This window comes from Solea senegalensis, linkage group LG3, assembly GCF_019176455.1.
Source record: "Solea senegalensis isolate Sse05_10M linkage group LG3, IFAPA_SoseM_1, whole genome shotgun sequence".
In the NCBI taxonomy this organism is placed as follows: domain Eukaryota; kingdom Metazoa; phylum Chordata; class Actinopteri; order Pleuronectiformes; family Soleidae; genus Solea; species Solea senegalensis.
In genome coordinates, this window is record NC_058023.1 from 24,912,038 (window position 1) to 24,923,710 (window position 11,673).

The window sequence follows — 11,673 nt, forward strand, 5'->3', positions numbered from 1 at the left end:
TTGTCGTTACTTTGTATCTTGGCTTCAGTGTCAGCCATTCAATCCACTTTTCTCATGTACTATACTGGAGCTTAATGTCAGACTAGGCTGTCATCCACTCTGTCTCGGTGTTCATCTCTGTCGCTGCCCCTCACACACACACACACACACATTGCATAAAGCCCTTTGTAACAGCACATTTAATCTTAAAATCTGAAACTGTGCCCTTTTTAGGCATGAGTGAGGCTGATCAACTATCATAAGTGATTCATATATATAATGACTAAATCATTGCTAACACCCAACTGAAGATTATTTTTCATTTAAAAATTCCAAATGTTTTGCGATGAAAAGAACGTTTTCCACAGGGTGTCTGGCTTTCTTTTTTTTGTCTCCCCTGCCTGTCATTTTAGCCACATTTTTTTCTCGACCTCCGAAAATTATCTCTAACAATTAAACTCTGTTGGACTAAAAACAGAGAAAATGCATTTCATAATCACTCTGCCCTCCCTCCATCCAGTCAGCCAGCTCACTGGGGTCACATGTAAATGGAGAGGACCACTTTTTGGAAGGTTGTTTTAGAAGACGATGGTGTTTTGGGTACTGCTCCAAATCGTATAATTAACTGAAAAAAAGGTTAACGACAACGTGTCAATCCCCAATGCTTATGGTGTCTTACAATTTATTTGTGTTTGTTGCAGCCTGCTTTGCCACATGTTCAGTTCAAAGGTTTCTTTGTGGTTGGAGCTGTGCACAGAGTTCATGACTGCACTGTAAATATATCATTCTTCAGTGCCTCAGTGTTGTCATGATTTCATCTGACTTGGGTTTTAATATTTGAGTGTTTTGACTGCAAACATTTAATGACAGATTAAACTGTATACACATCTGGTCTGTAGTTGTGAATCTTGGGTGTCTTGATGACAAAGCAGTAGATGAATGCAGAAATTGTTGTTTTCCTGTGTCGTAGCACCTCCTTAATACTTGTTGGCTGTTGTAATGATTGTGATCGTGGCAGGAAATATATTTTAATGGGCTGGTTAGTTCAGTCTTTCTTGTTCTTTTAAAGCTGTTCCTGTGTTTTATTCTATCAATTAGATTAAAGCGCTGCCCTGGTTGTGGCATGAGGACATAGTTTGGTGTATGCAGGACATTGTTGTTTTATGCACTGATATCTTGGTGAACAGTCTGCTTGGTGGTGGGAATACAGTAATCAATCAGTAATCCTTTAGATGCAAGCTAATGAATACACAATATCTCAGTATGTAAATGTTGCAGTCAGAGTTTGCAGCGTTGATGAAGTGTCTTATTGTTATTAGGGCTGCAACTTTTGTTGCACCAATCAAAAATGTTGATTGGTGTTTCCTAAACCTTGAAATTATGATTTTATCAAATGTCTTTCGTCCACAAGACAAGCACATGCAGTTGTGATGATTATTTTTTGTTATATGGTGCAATTAAACCAGAAAAGCTTAACATTTAAGAAGCTGTAGAATTTGAGAAAACACTTAACTTAAATCGATTGTCAAAATAGTTGGAGGTCGTTTAATCGCCACAGCTCAATAGTTATAGTATATAATTTAAATATATTTTGCCTTCTGTTTCAATCTCAAGGCATATCATAATTAAATGTAGTTTTAATCATGATATAATCACATTAATTTTTTTTCTTCCATCTGTTGTTGTGACTTATAAATCGGCATTTTCCATTAAACCCTTTAACCAACCTTTCATTCCTTCTGATTCTAAAATTCTTAAACATTTTGACTGTTTTTCTAGATAATTTCACTTTTGCCAGAAGAGTGGAAACCAGGAGAAACCTTGTATGGCTGTCCTTGGCAAGCAGTCGTCATCACTGCTTTAGTTGGAGTGATAACCATTGCTCTCTTCTTTTGGAGGACAGTGTTTGAGGTAAGCTTTGTGATATTGCTAGTCTGTGCTCAAAATTTGTGTTATAATTTCTCAGTCAACCAAGCGAATGAAAATGCATGATTTGAAGTATTTGAATTAGCTCAGATTTAATCGTTAGTTGTTCTACCTTGTCTTGAATGCAAATTAATTTATTACTGTCTAGATAACATGCACACTACTCACTATCACGCTACACGTAATTGATACAGTGACAGTTATAAACTATGTTTATATGATGTACTTATTTTGTTTCAAAATCGTTTTAGGTAAAGAAGAAAGAATACCTTGGTAAGTCACCCAAGCCCCCCAACACACACATGCACAATTATTTACACAATTGCATTTATGTGAAACTGACTGTGTGAATCATGTTAATTTGGAACAGTGGATGAAAAAAGGTTCACAGAGCAATTGCAGGCCCTTGTGAAAGAGAAGAACGATGCTCTCACAAAGATGTCTGAACTCCAGAAGCAGGTGAGCCAGAAGTAAAAGTTATCAAACATCTTTGAGCTACTTTTGATAAAATTATCATTTCTTAAATTGTTTTTTTTCTTTCGCAAAGACTGAGCAACTCAAGGAAAACCAAAAGCAATCAAAGGAGACGGTTAGTAGTTCAGTGAAAAGGATGCAAGACCTGGAGGTAAGTGTTTTTATTGGTAATTGAGATTTTAAAAATGAATAAGTGAACTTGTTGAATCTGGACGTTAAGTGACGTTTGTCTATGTTTTTTGCAGAGTAAAGTTTTGGAGGCACAATCACGCAATGAGCAGATCGCTGAGGAAAAGAACACATTTGCAATATTACTTGAAGAAGAGCGGGCAAACTCAATGCAATATGAAACCAGGGTAATTGTTGAATTTTTCCCCTCCTCTCTTTTTACCCATCATTTAATCCATCCTCTCTGAATTCATGATGTGTATATTTCCGTGTAACAGATTGAGAAACTGGAAAAGGCAAACGAGAAGCTACAGCTCAGCAGGAAAAAGATTCAGGATGCACTCACTAAGGTTTGACATCCTTTCACAATGTTGTGTGTATTACATTTGAGGATTATTTTAAGCTTTTAACCTCATTCAAATATTTATTTTTTTACCACAGACTACTGCTCTCCTGGATGAGGCCAAGATTCGTGAAGACGCCCGAAATGTTCAGCGCAAATGTCTTGAAAAAGAATACTCAGCACTAAAAGACGAGAGCAAGACGGTGAGACAACCTGATATGTTTGTCAATTTAATACACCTGTTACACTGAAACAGTGTTTTTTCAAGTACAGACATTTCACTTATTTGACATTTTGTTTTTTGCAAAAGAGTTGATTCAGAACTCTTATAAAAAATTCAATCAAATGGAATCATTTTGATGCTATTTTCTTCTTACAGCTTAAAGTAACTATTAAGGACTGGGAGGACAAACACAAGGAGCTGAGCGAGCAGATTAAAAGCTATCATAAGTCTCAGAAAGATCTGGAGGATTCGTTGGTGCTCAAAGATCACAATGTAGAGGTCAGTCTGGGGTTTTTTCTTTCTGTCATTATTTTACTTGGTACATTTCAGTCCTTTATCGGCAATAAATTATTGTCTCTGTCACAAAAACTTAGGTGCTGTCTGAACTTCTGGCAGACTTGGATGCTTGTGATCCACAAAAAGGTGACAACAAACTTTTAACCAATGGAGCAGCAGGTAACTCAAACTCAAACTTTTTTCAAATATTCTAATCCAAATTTTGACAATTTCCAAATCCAAATTCTTTTCTGTATTTGACAGATAAGAAAACAGCCATAAAGAACAGGATTAAACAGATGATGGATGTTTCTCGGGTAAAACGACACAAAAACAATTAAAACTCACTGTAATTAACCTGTGTAATGCTGTTGTTCTGTTATTGTTTTGTTTTTCTTAATCGTCATGTTTGCTTTATTCTCAGGTCCAGACCACTCTTGCAGTCGTTGAAGAGGAGCGTGATCGCTTCATGTCTAAACTCCTGAATGAAGAAAAGTCTAGAAAGGGATTAGAAGGTATGTTGGGAAATTATTATTATTATTATTGTTATATTATTTCATATAATATAACATTTTTTGAATACATACAAATGTCTTTTGAATACAATTCTCTCCCTGTCTTTGATGAAACATGTATTTTATTTATTTTTAATTACAAAGAGCAACACCAGGAGCTGGAACACGCCATTGCAACTTTAAAAAGCGAGAAGAGCCACGTGGAGAACCAGTTCAAAATCCTGCAGCAGAAAAATGAAATCATGGTTGAAATGTACCATCAAAAGGAAAATGCTCTCCAACAGTAAGTGAAGCCTGCTGCAGTAATTCATCAGTGTTTTACACAGTTGCTCCAGTCACAACGACGATGATGAAAATATTGATTAAGCTGTATTGCTGTTGTCTCTGTGTCTTCATAGGAGACTAACCAAGGAGGAGCTGGAGCGACGCAGCAAAGAGAATATGCTGTCTGAGGTGGGAGGAAAAGCTCTGGAAGCAGAGGAGCAGGTCAAAGTTTTAAGGCAGCGCATCAGTGAAATGGAGGAGCAGATGAAGAAGACTGAGGAAGTTTACAAAGAGCAGGTAGACTTCTTGTTACCCTCTTCAATATTGAAATGATTCAGTCTTAGGTACCTGAAGACTGACTTGTTGCTTTGCTTTTCCTTTTGTTTTAGATAAAGGAGCAAGAAAACAAAACTCACTCAAACTGGGTAATTTGCACTGATGGACACAGTTTGTTCATATGCGCTAAATACAACACATCCATATTGGAGGTTGACAAAGTTAAATATAATGGTTTTATGTACATTTTTTATGTTCAATTTCTCTCCAGGTGACCGCTCGCAACGCAGAGAGAGCGTTGAATCAAGAGAAACTGGAATCGTCCAAGCTCCATGAGAAGTAAGTATTGTCAGAATTACCAAAAACACACTGTAGATATCAGTGTTTGAGACTTTTGTGTGATTGTTCAGCTTCACACAGCTGACTTTCATGTGTGAATTATTTAAATTTTTTTCATTCACAGGCTCACTGTGCTATCCTCGCAGCTGAATGATCGGCGCTCTTCTCTCTTCAGACCGAACTCTGGACAACCTGCAGGTCCTCGCCAAGGTAAACACACACTGTTCTGCCGCTTTCTTTTTTGGATAGTTCCCATCCTGTGGAGCCTTGGGTGTCACACTGTTGCTTTCTACTAATATTCTGCGTTTGATTTTGTGTTTTGTATTATATTTATGACTAAATAATTCTTTATCACAGTTCAGCATTTCTCATTTCAATGTACTTGACCTTCTCTGAGAACCTGGGACGATGTGTGTCTTCTCCTTTGACATAAATGGTTGGTTTGATATCAACAGGTGATTCATATGGGCCTTCACCTGTCAGTGGGGGAGCACCTTCCCCTCCAATAATGATCGAGGGCCCTAGGCGCCCTCCGTCGGCTCCTGTGGGGCGAAGAATTGACCCGTATGGTGAGTCCCCATGGATTATATCAGCCGCCCTTTCTCTTTTGATTTGAACCATAGTTGGACATCACTCCTCTTCTTCAACCTTTGGCCTATAATCTGTTTTGTTTTGTTTTTCCCTCCTGATTCTGTCCTTTTCAGCTCTTTAAAACCATCTCTTATTCCGTTTATTTCTCCCCAGTGTGTTTGTTATCCTGCCACAACTGCCACAACTCTTTTTCTTGTCTTGCTTTTTCCTTCTTTTAGTTGAATGTGAAGATTTTTCCATTTTGAAAATATTGTTCTTGCAGATGAAATGACGTTTGCCATTTGTGTCTATAAAGGCCCTGAAAACACTTCAGCCCTATATATAAGCATTATGATTTGATCAATTACAGTATTTTGTTCTGTTTGTTACAACATTTGTTTGCAGTTGCAAACAAGAGAATTCAATTTGAAAGTTTTTATGGCCTTTAAACTTATTCACAAGTCTTCGCCCCTCCCACTGATAATCACTCTTTTCACCCTTTTTCTTGCCTTGTATTACAACTGGATATTTCCTGGAAAGAACTCCACACAATGCCAACCTTTCTTATTGTTCTTGACTACATCTTGTTTTCTTCTCCCCTCAGGGCCTCGACCACCGTCAGAGCCCCACGGTCGCTACGCCGAGAATAAACACATCCCTGGGATGGGTAAGTCTGCTGTAATATCTGCATACCTCCAAGGCTTCACGGTTGCTTTTAATTTTAACTTTTAACACTTCTATTGTTCTTTCAGACATGATGGGTCCTCGCAGCTCGTCACCCGCCAACATGGACACATCTGTAAGTCATTTTCTAGTCACACATATGCTAACTGTACCTTCTCGTCTTCCATCTGTAGACCTAGAGTTTCTATCCACATGTCCATTGTGATTGTCCCTGCTCTAAAACAGACACAAGAAGTAGATCCACAGGTTAAAGCAGAGGCTCAGGCTGAGGCCTCCACAGAGAGTCCAGAGCCAGTGAGTACTGAGGTTTTCCAGTCCAGGTGCTCGGTGTGAAGTCCATGCACTCCATCATCTCTGCCCCAAAGCTGGGCAGAGATTTTTAAAGCGCTTTGCTTCACTGGGGCCGTCCTAACTCTTTGGGCTGAGTGTGTTTCACATGTTGTCACGGCACTGAGAGAAACAGAGGTTCTTTTCATTCAAGACTGAATTTTAAGGTCCAGTGTGTGACGAGAACTATGGTGGCCTTCGCTTAGCAGAAAAGATGATGGATTGTTTTGCACATTTGCATTGTAAGTTTCTGCTTCAAAACACTGGCTGGTTTGTCTGCTCGGGCTGCTGTAGAAACATGGTGCAGCAAAATGGCGGCCTCTCTATCAGGCTTTTACTGAGGCTATGAAAATGACAACCGGCTTTGACTTTGCCCATCAGAATCTGACCTCTTGTCGTGAGATACAGTGGCTGGTGCCACAATAGTGTTCTGCAAACGGATGTTACAAATCATGCGGTAAATAGTTAGAATGGAAATCTATGGGGAAATGAGCCAAAGTTCTTTTTGCAACCAAACCACTGAGTCACCCACTATATTTCCTGGCTGGTTTCAGGAAGAAAGCACTGACAAACTCTTTCAATTTTAAAGCCATCATACATACATATTGGTAGCGTATTCCATTTCTACCAATAAATCCACCTAAATGTTACACACTGGACCTTTTAAGCTAGAATGTGTGTCAAAGGTCAAGTATTTGTGAAAGTGGGTTTATTTTTCGTCCAAGAAATCATGGTGTGTGGTTACTGGTCATGTGATCATGTCTTGGCTAAATGCACTGTTGGGACTAAACTGTGTGGTTTGTGGACCTTCTTCACTGCATGACTTACATTTTAAAGCATCTTTGAAGTCACATGAAGCTACAGCATAATTCACTGCATTCATCTGTATTTCTTCAGGGACCTGGATCCTTCATAGTGTCTCCAATCCGGGACTCGTCCGCCTCCAAGCTCCCGGTACCACCACATGACCCACTACTCCCTCCTGGACGTCTACCACCACCCGGACCTTACAGACCTCCACGGCCTGGTCCCTACCACCTGCCACCTGGTCCTCCGCCCCCAAACCTACCTCCTCTTCCATTACCAGTTAACGGACATCCAGGAATGCCTCTGCCTGGACCAATGGGAGGAGACTTTGGGCCTCGACCTGCAAATGGACATGCATTCCCGCCCAGACTCGGCCCTGGCCATGTTATGGATCCCCGAGGTCCACCTCCACCAAATTTCCGTCCCCCTCCGTCTCATCTTTATAGACCGATGCCTCCACCACACGGTATGTTCAGCTTTTTACTTAACCTAAAAATTCACATTATGTGTATGTGTACACTAGGACTGCAACGATTTATCAATAACTAAATCTATTTTGATAATTAATTGATTTGAGTGTTGTTGTTGTTTTTTTAAGAATTAACACTAGCTGTTAGAGTCTTAAATGCAGTTCTGTTGTGTTTTATTGAGTTATAAAGTCCGGTTACATGGAAACATGTTTCAATTTATTTTTATTGTAAGATAATATCAAAACAAACAGCCTGGTGAGAATTTATCGGCACACACACAGCCAACACAAGACAGTCTGGTAACGTGAGGATTGGATTAGCTTGTTGCTTGCACAAAATGAAGGAAGTGCAGGTTAGAACGCATCGTGATTTCCATGAGTTGTTGAAGCCGGTTGAAGTTTTAGGCCCCCACTGCGAGACAAAATGGCCGTGAAAAGCCAACAGCAAACGTGTGACCAACATAAATCCAGGTGATTCTGTAATGCAACGTTTCCCTTGTTAATCACAGAGTTCTGTGTAGTTACTAACACATTTTTCGGCTTTCCTTATACATGTCCTTATATGCCATTTTTAGAAAAATATTTTTGTATGTGTCGTCTCTAATATTTCCCTTTATTTTTCCTCTTTAGGTCTCCGTGGGCCTGTTGGACCACGTCCTCCCATCCCTCCTGACATGCGCTTCCCACGTGACCACGCCTTCCCACCAATGGACCTGCCCCCAGGTGTCCATCCCCTACCGGCATATGCTGGCGACGCTTATGGTCAAGTCCCGCCCAATGTCCTCCAGAACTCAGCAGGCACTCACAGCAGCTCCGGCCAGGACCTGCATGTGAAGCAGGAGGCTCCTCAGGACTCAGCAAGACCAGCCACGGTCCAGCCTTAAAAATAAACGTCACCAGCTCCAGCAGAGGACTCGACCATTACGCCCCCAAATCACTTTAACAAACCTGATCCAGTCCAAACAAAGGTCATAATTATTTTCATATTTCACTTACGAAATTTAAAAAATATTAAAAGTGTTTAATAAAATACGAAACCATGTTCCTTAAAGTAATTACGTCTAAAATCAATAAAGTTTAAAGAGTTACCATTTTTTCTTTTTGTGCAATAACAATATATTATAATCCAGACCATTTTCATTTATCTTTTAAAGAAATATTCATAGCAATGTTTTTTTTAAGGGGCAATATTTTTTTTTTTTTAAATGTCATTTCCTGTGGAAATTATTTTTTTAAAAGCGGAGAAAAGGAGAGATATTTAGCTTCTAGCATTTCAGGAATGTCCCAAAGCTGTTTATTTAGAACAAACTTTAACGCGATGTGTAATTTGATGGCCAGATGTATAACTTATTTTACTATGTCGGTAGAACTCTTAATAATAAAGAATGCAAAAGCTGGTGGTATGTTAATTAACTGATTACAGTCGGTGCTTTACACACACACACAAGCTCTAAGCAGTGTGTGTGTTTGTGCGCGTGTGACGGTGTTAATTATGAGTTAAAAAATAAGGCATACATCTGTGCTGCTATTGAAGTTTTACCCAAAACTCTTGGTTTGGCCCATTTAATGATTTGTTTGTGTTGACAGGGACACATACGGACACATTTTTGCTGCTTTTCCACTACATGGTCCTGGCACAACCCGCCTCACCACAGCACGTTTTTTTTCTCTTTTCCATTATTTTATACATATATATATATATGTATATATATGTATATATATGTATATATATGTATATATTTGTATATATGTATATATATGTATATATGTGTATATATATATATATATGTATATATATATATATATGTGTATATATATATATATGTGTATATATATATGTATATATATGTATATATATATATATATGTATATATATATATATACATGTATATATATATATATACATGTGTATATATATATATACATGTATATATACATATATACATGTATATATACATATATATATATATATATATATACATATATATATATATATATACATATATATACATATATATATAGTACCTGCTCTGGCGAAGTTCCAAGCGAGCTGGGCCAATACTATGTGATGTCTTCAGACCGCCATCCTCTGATTGGTCAGAGAGTTGTCACTGGAAGAGGCATGAGCAAGACGTCTTAATAATCCTGAAAACATGGGTTACTCTCCAGCATTTAGCACCATAATGTCTAAAATCTCAATATTTAACAGAAGAGTCTGGTGTATTTAGCGACAGCACTGCTGAAAGCCGGCGATCGTGAGCCGAATCACAACCCGTTCAGCCTGTATTTCAGTTCAGTAACTGTCGAACTGAGTCTGTGCTCTGGTCATGCAGGAAGTACTGAACCAATCTTTTTAATGAACTGATTCTAATAATTCAGTTCATCGAAAACAACTGCTGCACAAGTCACTAGTGTGTTTGTGTGTCGCGTATAAAACTAAGTCACAACAGTTTCAGGCAGCCGTACAGTGATGACTCTGCCCACATTGGGGAGGTACCATAGTAATGGAAAACGAACCTTGAGTCAAGCCGTGCCATGATGCCGAGGCGAGGCGGGACTATGTAGTGGAAAATAAGTGGAATTTGACACAATTTATGTCTGTATTTCAGCTTTTTTCTTTTTTTTTTTTTCTTGTATATTGTAAACCAAATGCTTTAGTATTGTACGAAAAAAAGACAAAAAAAAAAACAAGAAACTGAAACTCAAATTGAGCTTTCGTTGTCTGGTTCTTGGCGTGATTCTTAGAAGGCTGGTTGTTGACCCAAAATCCGAAACAACAAACTAAATTCAATTTAAAGTTAATTAGAAAGGTCATCATTTAACAGACATTATTATACAGACATATAGTTCGGTTTGATTTGATGTCACACTTAAATTTAGTCCAAAGTCAGTTACAGCGTGATTAAAAAAATGATCCAAGGTGCAGACACATTTTAAATAAAAATGCTGTTGCTTTATCTTGAAATCCATTTATTTCCAGAGATGGATGGATATTTCATAAGCTACGTAATATGAAAGGTTTAATATTGTGAAGCTATGGAAGTCACAGTGACTGATACAGATGTTTTTATGAATCAGCCTATGGCTTTGAATGAATGAGTGAAATCCTCCTCCGAGCTGCCTCATTCTTACATTTTTATTAGAAGTTAAATGCATTATGTAAATGTTTAATACACATTAATACAATCCCTCGTCCATCTGTCTGTCGTCACAACAAAAACACTCTTACCACACTGTAGTACACACACACACACACTCACGGTATATAATTATCTGTTAGTGATTCTCACAGTTCATTTACACTCCTGAATATTGAGACGTTACAAAAATAAAATCTAACAAAAAAAATCAGATTTCAATGTAGATGTTCAATGTTTTTTTAGTGAAATCAGTAAAGAATCATAACGTACAGATACATGCAGCTTCTTTCAGAATAAAAAAAAAGAAGCCCTTTATAAAAGGGTGTGACGTGACGTTTCAAAATAAAAGTGTTTATGAGTAATGGCCCAAAGAAAAACCTTCAACAATCAGATTAAAAATATTCTCTAGAGGAGCTGTGAAGTAATACTAGAATAAAAAAAAACACTTACTGTCAGATAAAGGAAAAAAAACTGTTTAGCATCTGATCCTTCACTAAAATACAAATGTATGCATTTCTGCATCCATTTTACATTTTTATGCATTTGTAAAACTTTATGGAATAAAATCTAATAAACTGTATATTTCAGAATTACAGGGTGAAATCTCATTTTCATATGAGATTGAAAAATCTAATTTAGCAAAGATTTTTGAGGAGAAACATCTGTTTATATGACATTACAGTATAATTACACCATCAAATGCCATCTGACAAAACCTCACTAAACCATAATACAGTCTGCAGCATGTAACAAATATATGCATTTATTTCATTCATTCATTGTAAAGAAATTAATGAAAAAATGTTACGATGACTTTAGACACGTCTCTCGATGGTAACGTTACCGTTATCCGCCTGATTCAGTCGTTTCTTTTAACTAATAATCTTTGTATT

General features: G+C 37.7%; 1 protein-coding gene across 1 annotated transcript; it reads left to right on the forward strand.

Annotated features, from left to right (window-relative positions):
- Positions 1-567: 567 nt before the first annotated feature.
- Positions 568-8,570, forward strand: LOC122766233 (transport and Golgi organization protein 1 homolog). The gene is made up of 23 exons (XM_044020923.1): positions 568-579; positions 1,759-1,890; positions 2,157-2,178; positions 2,276-2,364; positions 2,453-2,530; positions 2,625-2,735; positions 2,826-2,897; positions 2,989-3,093; positions 3,270-3,392; positions 3,488-3,569; positions 3,654-3,706; positions 3,814-3,904; positions 4,049-4,187; positions 4,303-4,465; positions 4,558-4,593; positions 4,716-4,783; positions 4,908-4,993; positions 5,239-5,352; positions 5,958-6,020; positions 6,106-6,152; positions 6,263-6,331; positions 7,262-7,637; positions 8,271-8,570. The coding sequence occupies exons 1-23, from the start codon at positions 568-570 to the stop codon at positions 8,522-8,524; spliced, it is 2,385 nt and encodes a 794-aa protein (XP_043876858.1). The 3' UTR covers positions 8,525-8,570.
- The last annotated feature ends 3,103 nt before the right edge of the window (positions 8,571-11,673 follow it).

Bases quoted from the DNA above. Each gene is read 5' to 3' on its own strand.
- LOC122766233 (XM_044020923.1), top strand. The intron at 4,784-4,907 runs GTAAGTATTGTC...TTTCATTCACAG, and splicing joins TCGTCCAAGCTCCATGAGAA to GCTCACTGTGCTATCCTCGC. The intron at 7,638-8,270 runs GTATGTTCAGCT...TTTCCTCTTTAG, and splicing joins ACCGATGCCTCCACCACACG to GTCTCCGTGGGCCTGTTGGA.